Below are 19,954 nucleotides of genomic sequence, written 5' to 3'. Positions count from 1 at the left end.
TTTTTAACTATCCATTGGTCAATGATGTGGATGATGATGATGGTGATGATGTGGAGGTGGTGGTGGATGGTGGGGATGATGAGGATGCCTTGGAACTGTAGTAGTTTTGGTAATTGAAATTGGAATAGGAAAAGGAATAGTTATCTTTTCAACATAAGTTTGAGGTGGAGGGTGAGGGTGATGGTGAGGAGGAAGATGATGAGGTGGTGGTGGGTGGTGAGGATGGTGATGGTGGTGTGGTGGTTGAGGTGGTAAAGGAGGTGGTGGGTAATGAGGGTGATGATGATGGTTAACCATAACTACTGATTGATTAGCACTTGATGAAAAACCAAAAGTTGACGATCAGCTGATTGTTAAACTCACAATTAGTAAATTATTTGTAAATGTTGTTTCCGATGAATTAACTTATCCTTTTAAATGAAAAAATACCAACCAACTGACGTAAATGTAATAATTAAAATCGTCATTTAATTGTTACTCATAAATGTTTAATCTTTTTAGTTTATTTACTTTTTCAGATTAACAATCAGACTTTCATTAGTAGATTGAAATTTACTAATCTATTAATTGTCAAGTGATTTAAATCAATGGTTGATTATTATTGTTTATGGTAAAGATTCATCTCTTCATTTAATACAATTGAAATTGTAACTGGATTAATTGTATCTTAATCAATCGTAAATCACTTACGAGTTGGATTAACTATTTTAATGACATTTGTAATTATTGTTTTCTGTTGATTAGTTTGAGGTTTTGGTCCTTTATTGTGATGATGATGATGATGAATTACAATCGGTTTATTATCGTTACTCTTGACGTGTTGATTAGCAGGACGATTAACGTGATGATGGTGATGATGAATTACAATTGGTTTACCATTGTTATTATTTACAACTTTAGGTTGACTATTGTGACTATGGACGTGCTGATTGTTGGTGGAATTGCTCCTGATTGTTGATGCATTGGGCTTTTCATTAGCAGGTTGCTGTTGATGATTGTGGTAGTGAGAGTGATAATGTAAAGGTTGCTGAGGGCGATGTTGTTTCTGTTGATTTTGAGGGTTATGATTGACCTTTGGTTGAGTTTTGTTAACGGACAAATTTACTTTAATGTTGGTTGACATTTTTTCACGAAAACAAAAACCCTCAACAATTAAAGGAAACAATTTACAAACCTTACGTTTACTCAAATTAGAACAAAGAAATGATTAAGATCTCAAGTGATTTTCTATCGTCTAATTGATAATTGTTGCTAAGCAATTAACGGGCGTTACTGATCGTTAATGATTACTCGTCATTATCTGATTATTGATTTTCATGAATATGCTCACTCGAGAGCGCAATTTGTCGTGCAATAGGTCGAGTTTATAATTGATCTCGACTTTTAAAATTCCATTCGAAGATGATGATGAAAACAATATCAACGAATTGGATGTTCTTTATGAATTCTTGTTTTTATCTAAAGAATTACAATATAAGAGTTGATGCAACTCGAAAAGAGATTTGGGTTAAAACCTCAAGACCAATGAACATTTGAATCGCCATTTTTATCTTCCATTTATTTCTTTGCGGCTACATGGTGATAGTGCTTCATTTTGCAGGGAAAATTCATAAATCTGAAAATAATTGAGACGATCCAATTGTTTTCATAAAATTCTAATAATGATTTCCATGAGCTCATTTTTAGTCCAAATTCTATGAGATTTGTATAGAAAGGAAGAAAAAACATCTCCTATTAAGTTCAGTTAAGCCCTGAAGGTAATGAAGTTTCATTTGTCTTGACCAGTTAGATAACGAAATATATCTTGATGTCCTTGTAATCCTAACATTTCCAAAAGGTAGATTTCAATTGATCGATAAAGGTGATAACGAACATCATCCAAATAATGATTACTATCAGGATAAATCTAGGAAATAAAATTGAATCAATTTGTCACTTTAATAAAAAATCTGAGAAAATATTAATTAAAACTTGAAAATCTTCCAAATTTAATGTTACCATAACGTTAGAAAACCTAATTAAATGAAATCTTTTTATCGATTTACAAGACTCATTAAATCTTCTAAACAGATTATGATCATTGGAACTCAAACAATGTAATCAATTAAATGGATTAACCGAAACGATAAACAGATTGAAAGAAACGAAAAGGATTAACATGAGTTCGCTTTACCCTTAATCCAATTTTAGAATAGATAAAAACTGACCAATGGTTTTCGTCCATTTGATCGGAGACTTTCTGTATATAATGAAGTAGAATTAAGATCACTGATCATTTCGAATTTTGATTCTCATCAACTTGTTTCTAGTTCTCGAATTTCAATTCTAAGTTTTAATTACTTGATTCTTGTCGAACTTTTCTCGTCATCTAATAATTACTTTCAATTCTAAATTTTTAAATTGTTGTTTCTCAACGTGATTCTAAAATGTCCAATTTCGACTACGAAAATCTTTCTCTTGAACCGATTAATGGTTCGAATCGCCAAATAATCAATGATTTCGTGAGGCGATGTAAATCAAACAATCTAGAAGGTGTTATCATACCTCGTGATCTCCAGCAGCCCGTTTTGGATAATTTAACTATTGAAGATGCTTCGGTTCCCCTTGGTGCTTTAGATCACCTGTTGAGTGGCGGTGGATGTAAATCGTTAGATTTGTCGAAACATTATTTCGAAAGTGAATCAACAACCGAGTTCTCTCAAGTTCTTACTCGTGCTCTTGATCATTTAGAAAATCTCAACATCATAAACGATCAAAACTACTTCTGTGAACCAAATTGTCCAATGAGTGAATTCTTCCTCAACTTATTGGATAAAAATTCCGTTCCAGTGAATCTCAAGTGCCTCGAGATCTGTTGTGTCCAAACAGCGACTGAAATAATGTCTATCCTTAAGTATTGCCCATCATTGAATAAACTCAAGATCCGGAACATTACTTTGGATTTCGATCAATTGTCAATCGTCAATAGTCAACTGCGTGAAGGTCAATTCACTGAAATTCAGCGTTCGCTCAATCATTTGGATATTGACTCTAGAAAGATTCGAGTCAATGGTTACCAATATATTGGTATCAGTTTCATATATGAAATTGATATCATGGAATTGGAAGTTCTTTGTGAATTCATTGCCTCATTCACTGAGTTACAGTATATCCACTTTAACTATTTGTACGAACCGATTTTAATGTTCATGAGAAGGAACAATCAACTGAACCCAAACGACACATTCAGTGAACCAAGTGTCATGGTAAATTTTGACAACACTTTGGAAAAGTTGACAGGAATCGCTGTAAACTTCATTAAAAGTAAAGGTGACAATTTACACCGTTTGGCTCAAATAGCTCCCAATGTGACCGAAGTAAAGATTAGAGCACATGGACAAATTTCTCTCTTCGGGATCGAAAAATTGGAATTTCTCAAGAAAATTTCCCTCGAGAACATGTGTTATTTAATCGATCATCCTCCCGATATCGTAGCAGATTTCCAAAGTCTATTACCCGTTCTAATCGAACGTGGTTCTAACATTACTCATCTTTCCCTGGTGAATGTTATTGGTATCGATCTGACTAAAATCGCCTCTTTGTGCCCGAATATTGTTCATCTGGAGCTCGATCTTAGTAATGATAAATTACCAGTTAAACTACAAAAAGTGAGAAAACGAGAAAAATCTTTCACCGAATTGCGAAAACTTCACATCAAAAGCTCAGGACGTGATTTATTCAGTTATCTACATTTCACCATGAAAATGCTCTCAAGTTAACTACTCTTCAAATCAACTCCAATCATGGAGCTAAAATAGATTCTTATCTATCATCTATTCTCAAACGGAATCCAATGAACAATTTGAAATATTTTCGACTAATTTCCGGTTCTGGATGTATTGATTTCTACAAGATCAACAAATTGTTCTCGAAACCAGAACAATTCCCTCATCTTCGGTACTTGAATATCGAATTCATGGACCCTTGTTCGGAATGTGGTCGATTTCATGAGTTTGGTGAACCAGAACCATGTGAATGTCCGTTCAATGGCTACGACGAGAATTGTCCCAATCATTTTTATTTGGATCCGCAAATTCATCTAGTACAACTTTAAATTCATTCAACAATCGAACATCAATCACCTCAATATTAACTGATAACTCCCGTGATTGTATACAAATGAATATTTATAATGATTAAAATGAATTAGTTTAAATGAACTTTTTGCAAATTTTAATTCACAATTAAATCTAATCAACCAGAGTGTAATCTCTTCTCGTTCTCTTCATCCCAAAGAGTCTCAATGATTTTGGGAATGTGCTTAATGTTGTTTATTTGGTATTTTATTTGATTCAATTTTCTATTAACGTGATTAACTGTAGACCAAGATGAATGCGCCTCCAGCATTTGAATCTTTTCTTCTTTTTGAAGGAGAAAAAAAGTAAGTGACTTTGTTTTGGTTCCATTTGTTTTCTTTTGAAATTTTCTTTTCTTTTGACTTTTATGTTTTTCTATTTCCATTCTCGATATTAATTTGATGTTTGAATCTTTTTCTTTGCAATTACAGAATCATCATTGAGAAGGAAACTAAAGTACCGAATGCTGCCATTTTCACTGTTAATAAGGAAGATCACACTTTGGGTAATTTGATTAGATGTCAATTGTTGAAGGATCCAAATGTTATATTCGCTGGTTACAAAGTACCTCATCCATTGGAACACAAATTCATCCTTAGAGTGCAAACAGTTGGAGATTATACTCCTCAAGATGCTCTGAAAAACGCACTAAGTGATCTGAATGCGGAAATTTCTTATATCGAAGAAAGATTCAAGGTAATCAATTGTCCCGATTGAATCAAACATTTGGTTCTAACCCAAAGAACAGCATCAGCACCGTTAACTCTATTCCTAAATTAATTGTATTATTTTTTCTTCTCTTCCTTTAGAGAGCGATTACTGATCAAAATGAGAATTAATCTATTATTCAATCAACTATGAATCTTTGTTCATCATCCATCTCGTTTAAATGAATAACAATAAAACTGTCGAACGAAATAGTTCAATCATTTTATTGGTTCAAATATCGATTTCGGTGATAATTTTTTTCGATTTTGTAGATAAAACAAAATTTAATTAACAAATTGAATGAATTGGTCAAAGAGATCAACAAATGAAACGGAACAACAGGTTTCACAATACCCTTAGGTCAGTTTTAGTTAAGATACGGTGTTTCCCGTTTGAAGAAACCAAACTTTCAAATAAGAAAACCTTTTTTTCAATTGAAGAAACCAAAAATAAAAATTCGCTTCTAATTTTCATTTGAAGAAACCAAAACGATTTTTAATTGTGGTTAATTAATTAATTCTAAGTCGAAATTAAATTAGGATCACATGTATGATGATTTTGAATATGAAACTTCATTTCTAAACAGATTTTCGCTCTAAAATTAATAATTAAAAAATGAAGGTCCGAAGTCTCGTATCATTGATCTCAATTGGTATACGAGTAAAAGCATTGGGGTTTCTTCAAATGAAAACTTGGAGCGAATTTTTATTTTTGGTTTTTTCAATTGAAAAAAAGGTTTTCTTATTTGAAATTTTGGTTTCTTCAAACGGGAAACACTGTAAATCTAAATAGATTATGATCATTGGAACTCAAACAATGTAATCAATTAAATGGATTAATCAAAACGATAAAACAGATTGAAAGAAACGAAAAGGATTAACATGAGTTCGCTTTACCCTTAATCCAATTTTAGAATAGATAAAAACTGACCAATGGTTTTCGTCCATTTCATCGGAGATTTTCCGTATATAATGAAGTAGAATTAAGATCGTTGATCATTTCAAATTTTGATTCTCATCAACTTGTTTCTAGTTCTCGAACTTCAATTCTAAGTTTTAATTACTCGATTCTTGTCGAACTTTTCTCATCATCTAATAATTTATTTCAATTCTAAACTTTTTAAATTGTTTTTTTCTCAACGTGATTCTAAAATGTCCAATTTCGACTACGAAAATCTTTCTCTTGAACCGATTAATGGTTCGAATCGCCAAATAATCAATGATTTCGTGAAAAAATGTAAATCAAACAATCTAGAAGGTGTTATCATACCCTGTGATCTTCAGCAGCCCATTTTGGATAATTTAACTATCGAAGATGCTTCGGTTCCCCTTGGTGCTTTAGATCACCTGTTGAGTGGCGGTGGATGTAAATCGTTAGATTTATCGAAACATTATTTCGAAAGTGAATCAACAACCGAGTTCTCTCAAGTTCTTACTCGTGCTCTTGATCATTTAGAAAATCTCAACATCATAAACGATCAAAACTACTTCTGTGAACCAAATTGTCCAATGAGTGAATTCTTCCTCAACTTATTGGATAAAAACGCTGTTCCTGTGAATCTCAAGTGTCTCGAGATCTGTTGTGTCCAAACAGCGACTGAAATAATGTCTATCCTTAAGTATTGCCCATCATTGAATAAACTCAAGATCCGGAACATTACTTTGGATTTCGATCAATTATCGATCGTCAATAGTCAACTGCGTGAAGGTCAATTCACTGAAATTCAGCGTTCGCTCAATCATTTGGATATTAATTCGAGAAAGATCCCAGTCAATGGTCATGAATATGAAATCGATATCATGGAATTGGAAGCTCTCTGTGAATTCATCACTTTGTTCAAAGAATTACAATTTCTCAACTTCAACTCTTTCTTCGAGCCGATACTTGACTTGATGAAGAGTATCAGTGAACTCAATCTCGATGATTCGTTTACCGGCTTAAGTGTTTTCATTAATTTAGAAAACTTTTTGGAAAATTTAAACGGAATCGGTTTGAATTTCATCGAATGCAAAAATTATAATTTGTACCGATTGGCTCAAATGGCTCCGAATATCAAAGAACTAAAGATCAAAACACTTGGACAAATTTCTCTTCTCGTAATAGAAAAGTTCGAATGTCTTAAAGAACTTTCAGTCGAACCCCTGTGTAGTTTCAACGATGAACTTTCCACTATCATCGCCGATTTCCAAAGTCTAATTCCTGCTCTAACTCAACGTGGTTCCAATATTACTCATCTTACCTTAATGAATGTTGACAACATTGATCTCTATAAAGTCGCCGCTTTGTGTCCAAATCTGATTCATTTGGAACTCGATCTCAATGGTTACCCGACACCGGTAAATTTCTTAAAAATTTCGAAAAAGCGAAAAAGAGAAAATTTCACCAAATTGCGAAAACTTCACCTGAAAAGTTCTGGAGTCGATTTACTAAATTATCTTTTTTTCGCCCTGGAAAGTGCTCTCCAATTAACTACTCTTCAAATCGAATCGAATCATGTAGATGAATATTTGTCAACTATTCTCCAATACAATCCATTGGCTAATTTGGAATATTTTCGACTAATTTCCGGTTCCAGTTGCATCGATTCTTATGAAATCAGAAAACTTTTCTCGACACCAGAACAATTCCCTCATCTTCGGTACTTTAACATCAAATTCATGGACCCTTGTCTCGAATGTGGTCGAACTCATGAAGTGGGTGAACCAGAACACTGTGAATGTCCGTTCAATGGTTACGACGAGAATTGTCCCAATCATATTTATTTGGATCCTGAAGTTCATCGAGTTCAACTTTAAATCCATCCAACAATTAAACTCTAATCCTCTCATTCTCAATATGTGTATGAATAGGATGAAATTGTTGTAATTAAAGTAATCACAATTAAAATGATTTGGAAAAATTTATTTGATTGTTGACCCATTGGAAGATTAGTTTTAATTGTTGTGAAAAATTGTGTGAATAAATTTCATGATGAATGAATGAGACTAATGAATTAGTTTAAATGAAACTTGAAAATTTTAATTCACAATTAAATCTAATCAACCAGAGTGTAATCTCTTCGCTGTATCATATCGCGATCCTCGAAGATTCATTCGAGATGAAATCTTACAGCATTTATGAAACATTCGGCCCTGACTCTCAATACATGATTCAAATTTTCTCATTGTCGATTTACCATAAAGTCCAATACGATGTTTACCTTGGAAATAAATCTTCTTATTATGAGCTCGATTTTCGTTACGATCCAATATTCGAGCTGCATAGAAATTAACGTGACAATGATAACCATGTTCACCCGCTAATCGACCCAATAGACAACATTGAACGGCCTCACTTTCATCTTGAAGAAACGAAATGAGAGAAAAAAAACAAACAATTAACTCAACAATTAACGCGAATAATTGACAATTAAGGTTGATGACAATAAGGAAATATTGACAATCAGCTAATCTCCAATTGACAATTGCAATCAAATCAAACAAGATTACAAGTTAATTGATATTATCTATTTTTCTATAAATATATTTATTCAAGTTAATTACTTTTCTTAATTGTAACAATTAAAATTATTTGCTTACCCTTTCTTTCTGGACTTTGAGTTGTACTCGATTCCTTGATTGTTGTTAATGAATTTTCATTAATTAATTCTGATTCCCGGTTATCATTATCAACTTCAACTATAACCACTCGCTCGGAATTGTTGATTAAATAATCTGTTATTGTAAAGAATTAAATTAATTAACAATCATACAATTAAATGTTTTCACAATCAACTTAATCAAAGTAATTACTTGAAATTAAACCAAACTGACAATTAGATCAACACCAATTTCAACAATCATAATTATCAATGTAATATTAAGTATCTTATCCAACTACTAACAATTAGTTGATTACAATTATGAACTAATTGAACTTTGATCGATTAACTTATTTAATTAGATGAACAAAACTTATGATAAATTTTTTTCATCACAATTAACTAATCTTAAGGTTCAATGTATTTACAAAAATTTAAATTACAACAGTTTAATAGATTAACTTTCCAACTGATTAGTAAATTGTAATCCAAAATCTTTAATCTCTTCCCAATGGATTAATCATTTTTTTTTGAAAATCTTTAATCTAATTAATGGATTAGCTTGACTTGATTAACTCTTAATTAGATTGTGGTTGAATTAATTGTAAAAATTAAATTAAACTTACCATCAAAATGTTGATACTGTTTTCTTGGTGTATTGTAAGTGTATGAATAGGATGAAATTGTTGTAATTAAAGTAATCACAATTAAAATGATTTGGAAAAATTTATTTGATTGTTGACCCATTGGAAGATTAGTTTTAATTGTTGTGAAAAATTGTGTGAATAAATTTCAATCAAGTGAAATTGATGTTAAATATTAACAAATAAATTAAAGTTTCTCTCAACAATTTAAGTTTAATACTTTGGATTAATTTGATTAATTAACAAGTAATTAAATTTTGAAAAGGAGAACCAAATTAACTTATTCATTCAAGTTTCAACTATTAACTAGTAAGTATTTAGCTCTGTTGCTAAATCAAAGTGTTTGACAATCAATTAACTATTTATCTTCCAATATGATTAAACATTTGTCGATTTAATTTCTGTTATCGTTAATTATAAATCTTAATCATTTGTTGACAAAAATCTAATCTAAACCACTTGATGCTCATCAGTTAATCACTCAACGATTCAACTCCATTGGTGTTGCTTGTGATGTAAAACAATTTTAATTCATTGATAATCAGTTAACTAATCATGATAATTAAGAAAGAAGCAACAAAATTGTACCGGAGAAATCAACTAATCAATAGGTCATTGAATTTATTTTATTGAATAAATCAATTGAATTTTTCTTCCTGTCACCAATCATTATAATTGTAATTGTCTTTTAATGAGCTTTTAATTTCAGAGATAAAAGTTTGTTTCGCTCGAAAAAGTTTTCGTTGAACCTTTGGCTCGAAATGAAGTGACGATCGATGATCTTGATTGATTTGAGTAGTTTCGGTGCTGGTCCTTGGAGCCGAATAATGCTGAGGAATGGCTCGAACTTGAACTGGGGCTAATGATCGATATTTGACAGATAATCCAGCGGAATTAGCATCTTCTTCATCTTGAGTGTTTTCATCGGCATTAATGGCCTACAATCTGGATGATGTTCGAGTTGGTTCAAAGGAAACTCGGAAAGATTTCTCAGATCATTTGTCGTGACGAAAAAAATAAAACTCGAGAAACTAGAATTCAAGAAAATTCAATTTCTTCACAAGTTTAATAACTAAAAGATAAATTGTCTTAATCAGTGATTTAAATCATCGATTATTATTCAATTTATTGATCATCGGCAAGAAAACCAATCTGACTTTTAAAACAATCAATATGTTTTCATTTGTGATCATTTGATCATAATCACAATCTAATCGTGAGATTAATAAATAGATTGAAAATTTTTGAAGATATTTAATTGATTTTGAGGAAATTGTTATTGGGTAGCATTTTACCAATTGATTAGATGGTTGATTATTTTAATGATTAATCAGCAATTAACAAATGTGTGACTACTTAATTTTTGCCATTCGTAAGCCCTTGATAACAAAATTAACTTGTTCTTGCTCACTGATTACTTGAGTTTATTATTAGTCTTTGTGAAAATCATAAAAGGTAAACTGTTATTGTCAAGTAATTAGAATGGTGAAAATTTTAATTATATTTCCATTGCTAATTGTTATTTATAAATCACTTTTGATTACATGTTTCCAGCAATGTCTTGAAAATGAATTTCAATGTCCATTAACAGGAGACTGTATTGATAAGTTAATGATTTGTGATGGATTCATTGATTGTCCAGGCTACCATGATGAATTTAATTGTTCATCATCATCATTAATTAACTCTCGTTCACTTAATAATCAAATAAATTGTCCTGGATTCTTATGTAAAGACTCAGATGATTGTCTACCTGAAAACAAAGTTTGTAACGGTTCACCTGATTGTCCAAATGGTGGCGATGAATTAAATTGTCCAGTAATTGGATCAATTTGTTTACCTAATTGTGATTATGATGAGAAACAAAATATAACAATTACTCGATGTTTAAATAGTACATCAATTTGCGATGGATTTAATAATTGTCACAATGGGATAGATGAAATTAATTGTGATCAACTGATTCCAGTTAAACGGAGTAACAACAATAACAAAAATCAACTAAACGAAACAAATTTCATAAATTGTGAGCAATTAAATTCATTTAATTGTGGTGATGGTAAATGTATCGAAAATCAATTATTGTGTAATGGTAAAGTTAATTGTCCAAATGGTTTAGACGAAGGTATTTCTTGTAATTCAAATTTGACCTGCGAAACCCGAACTTGTACCCAAAAGTGTTTACCTTTGACCAATGGTAGTAAATGTGATTGTCATGAGGGTTACGAGCTACTGGCCGATGGTCAAACTTGCGAGGATATCGATGAATGTTCAATGGGTCCACTCGAACGTCCTTGTTTCCAGGATTGTGTCAACACTTTGGGCAGTTATCGATGTGCTTGTTTTGAAGGTTGGACTTTGTCAGCTGATGATAAAACTTGTACTCAACGATCACGAACTGACCAATGTATCGTTAACACAAACGATCCTTACCTCCTAATGGTCAAGAATAATTTAATTTACAACAATTTCCTTAGATGTATAGCAATTAAATCACCAATAGCATTTGCTAATTTATCAACTCACATATCAACTTTTACCTATGATCAAGCTAATTGGAGGATTTATTATTATTCTGTCCCGTTAATGTCAATCAATGTCATCGATGTGGAGACAAAGGTCACTTCCAAGTTTGTTAAACGGGTAAATGTAACTCGTTCCCTAAGGTCATTGGTTTTTGACGATTTAACTGGTAATTTGTATTGGATTGAACCAGGAAAAGGTTCAATTGAAATTGTTTCAACTTATCGACCAAATGAAACGATTACATTGATTGATGGTTTAATCGATGCCAATCAATTGGTTCTTAATCAAGAGCGAAGTGAAATGTACATTAGTGTAACTGGATTCGAGCCCAAAATTTTGGTCGCAAGTTTACATGGGAAAGATATTCGTGAGATCGATTCAACGGGAAATCTATTGACCTATCCAACGGCACTTTTTGTTGATAAAATGGGTCAAAGGTTATACTGGAGTGATTCGGGTACTCATGAGATTTGTTTCGTTTCACTTTTAGGACGAAAAGGTGAATTTGGACCTAAACAAGTGATCTACAAGTTCGAGGAATCAGTTCAATCGATGATTGTTCATGATGATAGAATTTTCATCGCCACGAAAGAAGATAAATTAATCCAAGTGGACATTACTGCTCGAGATTCGGTAAATGACCGAAAAGATCTTAAAGTTCCTTCAGGTGGTGGATTACCTTTCAATTCAATTGATCTTTTCTTCGGGTTCAATTATCGCTATCGAAGTCCATGTTTAGGTGATTCTCGAGGTGGTTGTAGTCATATTTGTACCTTTATCGATTCAATTGTGACCTGTTTATGTCCAAAAGGAATGACACTCGACTCTAATGGCCGTACCTGTGTAGAGAAACGGACAATTTGCCCACCCGATAGTTTAATTTGTTCAGACGGTTCGAATTGTTTCAAATTATCAACCCAATGTGATGGTAATTTTGATTGTTCAGATAAATCTGATGAGCTTAATTGTACATCAATTAAAGTTGATTGTCCAGCTGATTATGATCACTGTCCAACTGGTACAAAGTGTATTCCTAAAATTTGGTTCTGTGATTCATTTTTTGATTGCCCCGAGGGATTAGATGAAAAAAGTTGTCATAAATCATGTAAATCGAGTGAATTTAATTGTGGTGATGAATCTAATCAATGTATTCCAAGTGATTGGGTCTGTGATGAGATCGTTGATTGTCCAAACAAATCCGATGAAGTAAATTGTCTTCCAAGATCTTGATAATGGAAATTAAATTATTATCACAATCAATGTAACAATTAATCTGATATTTAACTTTTTTTAACTTGTTATGAAAAACAATCAATAAAATTGGTAACAATTAACACTAGAAAAACAAATCTCTTTGATTTGTTAAACGATAATAAATAATTCAGTGTCTGATGATTAGTTAATTTTCCTAAACCTCGAACAACAATTAAATCGTGAATGGAAAAGTAATTTGAACAGTTCATCGAATTATGTATCGATTGAAGTTTTTTTTGTTATTGATTTTTTACCTAGTAACCGTTTGTTTCCAAGTGGATTGAAAATCAAAACAATTAGTATTCTTGTTTCGATAACAATTAACAACATCATGACTTCTTATGTTGAATTTAATATCGGTGGTGATCCAAGTTTAGTTAATTGTGAAATCGGCCGATGTGTTTGGTCAAATGTAATTCCAGTTTTAGCTGTTTCAGTTTACAGCAATGGTGGAACAGTTAAATTGTTCAATGAAAATGGTGTTTCTATTGAGACTCATGTCGATTCTGATTTATCTTCATCGATTCCAGTTAAATCTCAGTCTCATGTTTCTGATTTTCGATGGCATCCAAAGTTACCTGTTGTTGCGATTACCTGGGAAAACGGTGACCTCGGTTGTTTCCACGTTCACAAGTTCAGGTCAAAGTGGATCTATTCAACTAGTACTGAGGAGATTTTGCTCAATTCCAAGTGGATTGTTCATATGATTTGGATCGATCCTGGTGACAAATTAGTAACAGGTAAGTTTGGTTAATTGTTTTCTCTGAGTGATATTAGAATATTTTTTCATCTTCTTCTTTTGTTTACCGACAGTTAATAGTTCTGGTCTGATTGTTATTTGGGAGTTCAATTCGATAACCAATTTGCTGACTTCGACCTTCAGTCATCAGATGGTTGATCGACCCACCGATTTGGCCATTGTTAGTTCAAAGACTCGTTCCTCTAGGATATTGATTGCTTGTAGTTCGGGAATGATTCATCAATATTTAGTATCTTCGGGAACGATTTCTGATGTTGTCCAATTGGAAAATGGAATTCAAAGGATAATCTATTATTCTCGTAAAAATCGTATTATCCTTGTAACCGATAATCTATTTCTTTGTCAATATTCAATATCATCAACATCTCATGATGAATTTATTGAAATTTCCAAGGTAAAACTAAGTGGCCATATAAAGGGAACCAATTCTGATATGGTTGCTATTGCCATGGTCGATGAATCAATCGGTTTAATTGCAATTTGTACCTCAGGTGAAAGGGTAATTCGCTTATGGCAATTAGAGACAGGTCATAATGCAGCTCTCATGGTCATCGATTCAGCTGATTCAAATTGGGCTGGATTAAGTTGCCTTGATTGTAGTCAATCATTACTTGTCTCTGGAACCACTAATGGCCTGGTAATCATTTGGAAAAGAGCCTCAGGCTTGGATTTCAATAAAGTTGGTCAAGTCTCTGTGAAAGGAAGTGTTAAAACACTTTCGATTTCCAAATCAAATCAATTGTGTTGTTCAACTAATAACAATCAAATTTACTTGATTGAGGAACAATCAATTATTACCTGTTACAATTCAGATCTTGGATTAGTTCAGGTAAATTTTTCAATCGAATCAAAATGTTTTCCAATATCAATTAATCGTTAACGTTTGATTTTCCCTTCGATTCCAAATAGACTGGAGCTAAAGCACTGAAACTTTTTTGGATCAACGAAAATAAATGCTACGAGATTAACCTTGAAAGTCCAATTCGATTAGCGGTGATCAGTACCGAAGCAAATTACTTAGCAATCAAATCAACTGGAGTAAAAGATACTATGATTTACCGAATCTCATCTGAACCTGATCTAATTCGTGAAGCGGCCGTTCCATTGGCCTCAAATTGGATTGTCCTTCATCGTGATACAATTTGGTCTTTGATTAGTACCAATGACGATAGTTTGTCTCTCCATTGTTACAAAATTTCTGATCTCCCAACAGAGACTCCGTTCATCTATGACCTGGATATCAGTTTATTCAGAGAGAAACCGTTTGTTCATTCATTTGATCTTAATTGTGATTCTCTTCTCGTCCTCCTAAATCTTGATTCACTTTACGTTTATTACGTTTATCAAATCGACGGATCGAAATGTAATCTTATCGGTGGACCTAAAATCTTAGAGATACCAGTGGAAAATGATGCCGATGAATTTACACTTGATTTCGAAAAATTTTCCCCCAATCAATTATCTTCATCTTCATCGACAACCGGATTATCTTCCTCGAAATCATCTCAAGTTATTCTGAAAGAAGTGAAAATCAACAACAAAGGTGATCTATTTGTATTTACCCTTCATGGTATCGATATTTGTATTGTTCAAACTTCAACGAGTTTAATTTCAAGGGTTACCTGCGAATCAACTGATTCTAGTAAAGTGATCTGGTCAATCAATGAGAGTAGATTATTTTGTGTTCTCAATTCCGGTAAATTGAATATCTTCCTGTGTTCTGGAGACGATGAGATTATCGTTAAACTGTATTCGGCTAAACTTGTCGACCCTGGTTGTCGATTGATTGGTTTTAAGGTTCCCCATGTATTTCTCATGGATCCTCGGTCCAATGGAAGTATTGTCCAAGAGGTTCTCGAAGAGTTCGAAGATTTAACCCTGGAGACAACTCGAATCATGGTCGACTTTTTAACGAAAACCAATATTGATCTCAACAGTGTAATTAAAAAAATCGGTGAACGTGAAGGTAACAATTCACGAATTTGGTCAAATTTGGCTCGTATTGCAGTTAAATGTCGTGATATTAAAACTGGAATCTATTGTATGTCCAAGATGAAAAATGTTCGAGTTGTTCGAGATGCTAAAGAGAAACAATCGAGTCCACTTGAAGCTTTGGCTCTTCTAGCGATGAACCTTGAGCTTTACCGAGAGGCTGAAGATTTCCTCAAGGAATTGGGAGATGTCAATGTCTTAGCTCAATTCTATCAACAGCGAAATGAATGGAAAAAAGCAATTCAAATTGTAGATAAACTAAATTACAAAACTGTTTGTTACAATTATGCTAAAAATTTGGAACTCGAAGAGGGAAATCTTGATGAAGCAATTAAGTATTACGAACTATCGGGAAATCATATCTTCGAGGTACCAAGGATGTTATTTGATATCGAAGGTAATTCTTTATTGGAAAGTTATTGTCTTGGTCGAAATGGATTATCATCTAGATCAACAGTCACATCTGAGCCAACAATTAAAAGTAATTGTAGTTCACAGGACAGGATTCAATTGTATCGCTGGTGGGGTCAATATTGTGAATCTCTTGGTGACACTAATCAAGCTTTGGCCTCTTATGAAAAGGCTGATGATTATTATAATTTAGTCCGATTGTTGTGTTACTCTGGTCAAACGGAAAAGGCTAAATCATTAATGTCCAGTTTGAATAATTTGAAAACAATTAAAGTTGAAACAGAGTCAAATTCAAATGGTACCAATCAGATGGAGCAACTTGACGATAATATTGAGATGAGGTCGAAAAAAGAAGCGGCTTTACTTCATTTGGGTCGGCATCTTGAGGCCACTTTACCAACTGAATCGATTGGATATTATTTATCATGCGGAGCAATTAATCATGCAATTAGAGTTTGCAAGGCAAACAATTTACTCAATGAACTTGTTAAGATAATTGTTAACTATGGTAATCGGAAAGATGCTCTCAGTTTTCTCGGACGATTACCACCCAATGTAATTTCATCAGCTGATCGACACACAAATGAACATGATGATGAAACTCTTGAAACTAATTTACTAATTCAATTGTATCATAAAGCTGATTTAGTTGACGGAGCAATTAGACTTTGTCTTGAAACGGGCCGATGGAATGAACTTCGAGAGTTAATGACCAAAGTTCTGGAACAATATGAAACCTCAGTCTCTCGTAAAGATCTTACAATTAATGACAATCAAAATGAATCACAATCAGTTGATGGTGAAAATGAGATTTCAGAAGCTACAATAACCGCTGCCCTTGAGGCTTTGAAAAACAATTCCGACCTTATTGATATTGTAATTGATTTGATTCTGTTGACCAAAGGTGATAAATCATTGATTCAAGATCTTATCTTGGAGCATAATATTGAAATTAATGAGAAATTAATTGATAAAGTTGATCGGATTATGGCAAAGGAAGGAGATACTCGGTTAATTGTCGTTCTAGCGGAAACGGCACTTCAACAAGGTCAATATTTTGTCGCTGCGAGACTGTACAATTCAATTGGAGATCGAATGAGTTCACTGAAATCTTTAATTCGAACCGGATTAACTGATAAGATAATTAATTATGCAAACATTGCAAGAGATAAATCAGTTTACCGGATCGCTGCCAATTACTTACAAACAATTAACTACTCAGATGATCAGTTAATTGCTACTTTCTATAAAAAAGCTGGAGCCAAACAAGAGCTACGACGATTTATGTCCAGAGAAGGTCATTCTGTTGACGAATCGACAATCAGTTAATCATTGATAATTAACTTTCAATTCGCTTTGATATTTGTTACAATTTTTTCCCCGATCAGATTGTTAATTATTAATTAAAGATCATGAATCATCATATTTACCAAAACAAAAATCAATCAAATCAATCAAGGGTTTATTTGTGAGTTCCCATCAAACTATTAATAAGTTTTAATTGTAATTGATTTAGCAAATAGGAATAAATTGTGATCAACAATTTATCAATCATCTAAATTATCAATAGGAATTTGTTATCATTAACAACTCTGAATCTTTTAGTAAAAGTTAGTTAAGCTTAATCGTTACAATCAAGTGACTCGATTGATTGTTTACACGTTTAAATCAAGAGTTGATTAAGATGATTTGGTTAATTGTAGCTTTAATTTTGTTTATTAATCCAACATCAATTGAAACAATTAAATCAAAGTGTAACAATTATATTCCAAGTATAAGTTATTCATTATCATCAGATTTAAACACTTCATCATTAGTTAAACCAGTTAATTGTTTATTACAATCAGAAATCAGTATAATTGAACGAGATCATTTTAATGAGTATCTTAATTTTACTCTAATCAGTTATGCTATTGGTGAATCTGAGGTAAGATCAATTGGATTACAATTAACTAAACCAATTTCTTCAGCCAATCCAACATCATCAAGTATCCTTTACTCTTGTGCCAAATTAAATTCTGGACTGACCAGTGCAAAAGTGACCATTGAAACCTTTTCCCAACCAATCGGGTCTTCAATTTATCTTAACGGAAATTTGTATTGCTCTTGGATCGCCTCTCGAAATGATTTAATTTGGCCAATCGATGGTTCTAAACGAGCTGATTTAGTTAATGATAATAGTTACCAATTGTACTTACAATTAAATGGGTCAAAAGTTATGGTCGCTAATCAATCAACCAGTTTACCAATTTATCGACGACAATATGTTCAAAATCGTTGTCAATATAAAGCTCTTGGAGAATCAAATTATCAATTGATCACCAAACGGTCAACCAATGGACAGATAATTGATTTCATGTTACAATTTAGTGATTCAAATCCTGATGTTATCCAATTGATTTTAAATCAATCAAATGAAACCACTTTAATTGTCGAGTGCTCATTAAGTGATAATATTATCAAATTTTATGCAACAATTGGATTTGAAACGATTTATTTGTCCGGTAATTTGAAAGAGAGAAAAATTTTTGACAATCAATGCTCTTGGACTTTACCTGGTAAAATTTTGGTCAACAATAAGCTAACAATTAACATTGATTCAGTTAAATTCAAATCAATTCAAATTGTTGCCGATCGATTGACAGTTTTCAATCAATCTAATGTTAATCTAACAGGATTTTCTTGGCAATTAACATCCAATTTACTAATTGTTTTACTTTCAATCATTTTCTCCGTCAGTATTTAATCATCTCCTTTTTCAATGAACAATTTTTATTCAATTAATTAACTTTGACTTACTTACAATTTATTAATACCTTGATGACCCTGATACAGTTACAATGATTACAATTAACTGATGATCTTGCTGATCAATGACTTTGATTAATCAATTGACTGTCAACTTGTAATGACAATGCAACTTGTTAAAATTGTAAAAGAAAACTATTCTAACAATTAAATGAAACAATCAATCATAATCGAAAGGAAAAATTTTTCTCCAAATCAATTAATGAAAACAAAAAATTTTCTCCAAAAAATTCAATTCATTTGAATTTCGAGCTACTTTTTATTAAGTAAACATAAACATCTCAATAGATGGAGACAGTTGACCGACAACAGAGTTAATGTCACATTGGATAACCAATTGATCCCTTAATTGTTGTTTAATTTAAAGTTAATTATGTCTCGAATTTTTATCAATAAATTGTTACCTTCTATTAATTGTAGTTACCATGATTCTTTACAATCAAGTTTACGTTCATTTTCATCTATGAGAGCAACTGTTAAGCCTTTAACCAAAAGGAAATTTACTCCATCACGAGCAGCTTTGTCTCTTGTAAGTGAACAATTTATTTTCTGTAATTTAATTGTTGTTTATTCTAATTTTGTATTCTATTCTATTGTTATTCTCTTTTTCTTTATTTAAATACTTTCAGAGTCCCAATGCTGTTAATAAAATCAAACAAATTCTAAAAGAAGAGCCAAATGTTATCGGATTGCGAGTTACTGTTAAACAAAAGGGTTGCAATGGATTAACTTATCATTTGGATTATGCTAAAGAAAAAATTGATTTAGATGAAGAGGTTATTCAAGATGGAGTTAAATTGTTCCTTGATAGTAAAGCATTGTTAACTCTATTGGGAACACAAATGGATTATGTTGAGACTAAATTGTCATCGGAATTTGTTTTTGAAAATCCAAACATCAAAGGTACTTGTGGATGTGGTGAAAGCTTTACCATTTAATCAATAGCCAATTAACTTTATTTGTTTAATTTGTAATTAAGTTTTCCAATTGTAAATATTGTCTCATATCGACATAATAATGTGCATTAATTATATCTTGAAATTGTAGCTATTTTTTGGAAATTGTATTATAATGATCAGTTTTCCTTCAATTCAATTGTACCCATTGAGTTGATTATTTGTTTAAATTAAACATTTCAAGCTTAACTAAGCCGAGT

The 19,954-nt window shown here is 32.2% G+C and overlaps 5 protein-coding genes across 5 annotated transcripts; 4 read left to right on the top strand and 1 right to left on the bottom strand.

Annotated features, from left to right (window-relative positions):
• Window positions 1–4,295: 4,295 nt before the first annotated feature.
• Window positions 4,296–5,077, top strand: LOC128387012 (DNA-directed RNA polymerase II subunit RPB11-like). Its single transcript, XM_053346150.1, has 3 exons — window positions 4,296–4,420; window positions 4,547–4,811; window positions 4,925–5,077. The coding sequence occupies exons 1-3, from the start codon at window positions 4,368–4,370 to the stop codon at window positions 4,952–4,954; spliced, it is 348 nt and encodes a 115-aa protein (XP_053202125.1). The 5' UTR covers window positions 4,296–4,367; the 3' UTR covers window positions 4,955–5,077.
• A 2,738-nt stretch (window positions 5,078–7,815) lies between these two features.
• Window positions 7,816–9,359, bottom strand: LOC128387005 (uncharacterized). The gene is made up of 3 exons (XM_053346143.1): window positions 9,030–9,359; window positions 8,402–8,536; window positions 7,816–8,163 (listed from the first exon to the last, which is right to left on the bottom strand). The coding sequence occupies exons 1-3, from the start codon at window positions 9,148–9,150 to the stop codon at window positions 7,862–7,864; spliced, it is 558 nt and encodes a 185-aa protein (XP_053202118.1). The 5' UTR covers window positions 9,151–9,359; the 3' UTR covers window positions 7,816–7,861.
• Window positions 9,360–10,432: 1,073 nt separating this feature from the next.
• Window positions 10,433–12,986, top strand: LOC128386984 (low-density lipoprotein receptor-related protein 1B-like). Its single transcript, XM_053346118.1, has one exon. It carries the CDS (start codon window positions 10,530–10,532, stop codon window positions 12,801–12,803), a length of 2,274 nt encoding a protein of 757 aa, XP_053202093.1. The 5' UTR covers window positions 10,433–10,529; the 3' UTR covers window positions 12,804–12,986.
• Window positions 12,987–13,043: 57 nt separating this feature from the next.
• LOC128386982 (uncharacterized) lies at window positions 13,044–17,377 on the top strand. Its single transcript, XM_053346116.1, has 3 exons — window positions 13,044–13,567; window positions 13,641–14,416; window positions 14,497–17,377. Exons 1-3 carry the CDS (start codon window positions 13,159–13,161, stop codon window positions 17,317–17,319), a joined length of 4,008 nt encoding a protein of 1,335 aa, XP_053202091.1. The 5' UTR covers window positions 13,044–13,158; the 3' UTR covers window positions 17,320–17,377.
• Window positions 17,378–19,095: 1,718 nt separating this feature from the next.
• On the top strand, window positions 19,096–19,943 carry LOC128387009 (iron-sulfur cluster assembly 1 homolog, mitochondrial-like). The gene is made up of 2 exons (XM_053346146.1): window positions 19,096–19,327; window positions 19,428–19,943. The coding sequence occupies exons 1-2, from the start codon at window positions 19,172–19,174 to the stop codon at window positions 19,734–19,736; spliced, it is 465 nt and encodes a 154-aa protein (XP_053202121.1). The 5' UTR covers window positions 19,096–19,171; the 3' UTR covers window positions 19,737–19,943.
• Window positions 19,944–19,954: the final 11 nt, after the last annotated feature.

Source organism: Panonychus citri, unplaced genomic scaffold (genome assembly GCF_014898815.1).
Source record: "Panonychus citri isolate SS breed McGregor unplaced genomic scaffold, ASM1489881v1 Contig00077, whole genome shotgun sequence".
NCBI lineage: Eukaryota > Metazoa > Arthropoda > Arachnida > Trombidiformes > Tetranychidae > Panonychus > Panonychus citri.
Note: the sequence above shows the minus strand (reverse complement) of the source record. Positions and strands in the feature narration are given on the sequence as shown.

Coding starts and splice junctions, on each gene's coding strand:
- LOC128387005 (XM_053346143.1), bottom strand. CDS start 9,150: ATGGGTCAACAATCAAATAAATTTTTCCAAATCATTTTAATTGTGATT. Junction 8,537..9,029: donor ACAGTATCAACATTTTGATG/GTAAGTTTAATT, acceptor TTACAATAACAG/ATTATTTAATCAACAATTCC. Junction 8,164..8,401: donor TCAAAGTCCAGAAAGAAAGG/GTAAGCAAATAA, acceptor CGTTTCTTCAAG/ATGAAAGTGAGGCCGTTCAA.
- LOC128386982 (XM_053346116.1), top strand. CDS start 13,159: ATGACTTCTTATGTTGAATTTAATATCGGTGGTGATCCAAGTTTAGTT. Junction 13,568..13,640: donor TGGTGACAAATTAGTAACAG/GTAAGTTTGGTT, acceptor GTTTACCGACAG/TTAATAGTTCTGGTCTGATT. Junction 14,417..14,496: donor CAGATCTTGGATTAGTTCAG/GTAAATTTTTCA, acceptor GATTCCAAATAG/ACTGGAGCTAAAGCACTGAA.
- LOC128387012 (XM_053346150.1), top strand. CDS start 4,368: ATGAATGCGCCTCCAGCATTTGAATCTTTTCTTCTTTTTGAAGGAGAA. Junction 4,421..4,546: donor CTTTTTGAAGGAGAAAAAAA/GTAAGTGACTTT, acceptor TTGCAATTACAG/AATCATCATTGAGAAGGAAA. Junction 4,812..4,924: donor ATATCGAAGAAAGATTCAAG/GTAATCAATTGT, acceptor CTCTTCCTTTAG/AGAGCGATTACTGATCAAAA.
- LOC128387009 (XM_053346146.1), top strand. CDS start 19,172: ATGTCTCGAATTTTTATCAATAAATTGTTACCTTCTATTAATTGTAGT. Junction 19,328..19,427: donor CACGAGCAGCTTTGTCTCTT/GTAAGTGAACAA, acceptor AAATACTTTCAG/AGTCCCAATGCTGTTAATAA.
- LOC128386984 (XM_053346118.1), top strand. CDS start 10,530: ATGGTGAAAATTTTAATTATATTTCCATTGCTAATTGTTATTTATAAA.